The sequence below is a fragment of the Poecilia latipinna genome, unplaced genomic scaffold (assembly GCF_001443285.1).
Source record: "Poecilia latipinna isolate Pla-1442-1.1 unplaced genomic scaffold, P_latipinna-1.0 Scaffold294, whole genome shotgun sequence".
Taxonomy (NCBI): Eukaryota; Metazoa; Chordata; class Actinopteri; order Cyprinodontiformes; family Poeciliidae; genus Poecilia; species Poecilia latipinna.
The window spans coordinates 133428-134277 of record NW_015112910.1 but is presented as its reverse complement, the minus strand read 5'-3'; the positions used below and the strand labels follow the sequence as shown (position 1 = coordinate 134277).

The following is an 850-nucleotide window of genomic DNA, read 5'->3' as shown; positions in this document are numbered from 1 at the left end:
TACCAAATGATAAAAACCAGCTGGCATGTTATCACCTGGCAAACAGCCTTGTAACCGGTGCATATGCATTGAAATCATCCATGTAATGTTAAAAAAACATACCAATAATCGTCGTTTATAGTGCAGTGGGAGAAGGCCGTTTCAGCTAATATGCACTCATGAGGTCAAGCAGAACAAGATCAACTACTTTATGTGACATGTCAGATTTAAGCTATTTTAAAACTAGTAAATAATGGTTTGTTGTATGGGTGCGAAATGCAAACACAAATCAGTGAAGGGGCAAATTGAGAATGATAGAGATGGCATTTTGGGGAGAGCTTTAACAAAGCAATGGAAACTAAAAGAGATGAATTACAAATTCTCTGCCTTACAGCTTTATAAAATGATTATATGCTAGAAGATGTGCTTGGCAGAATTACAACAATCCCTAAAGTTTAGATGTTGGCTTGAAATTTGGTAAGGAGTGCAGCTCTCAGTGGACATTTGACCTGTTCCAGAATGAGCAGTCAAACATGAAGTTTGTATCTCATAAAGTTGTGAACAAAATCAGAATCCTAGACAGAATGACACTGCAGAGAAGGATAAGAAAAGTCCAGCCCTCTAGATGCTGCCCTCTTCCTCATTGACCAGCAGCAGAGCTTTGAAAGGCTTCATGGATACAAGTTTCACCACCTTAAATGTGTTCAACAATGAGACAGAATGAGAGGGAATGAGAGGGAATGACAGGGAATGAGAGGGAAAGAGAGGGATTGAAAGGGAATGAGAGGGAATGAGAGGGAATGAGATGGAATGAGAGGGAATGATTTTGTATTAACTGTGCATTCAAGACTACAACCAAAACACCCAGTGA

The 850-nt window shown here is 39.4% G+C and overlaps 1 protein-coding gene across 1 annotated transcript in view; it reads right to left on the bottom strand.

The window, feature by feature from the left end:
* Positions 1–600: 600 nt before the first annotated feature.
* Positions 601–850, bottom strand: part of thsd7ba (thrombospondin, type I, domain containing 7Ba) — a 126467-nt gene continuing 126217 nt past the window's right edge. The window contains exon 16 of the mRNA XM_015034288.1: positions 601–672. Coding sequence (XP_014889774.1) covers positions 601–672 — 72 coding nt within the window. The remainder of the gene's footprint in view (positions 673–850) is intronic.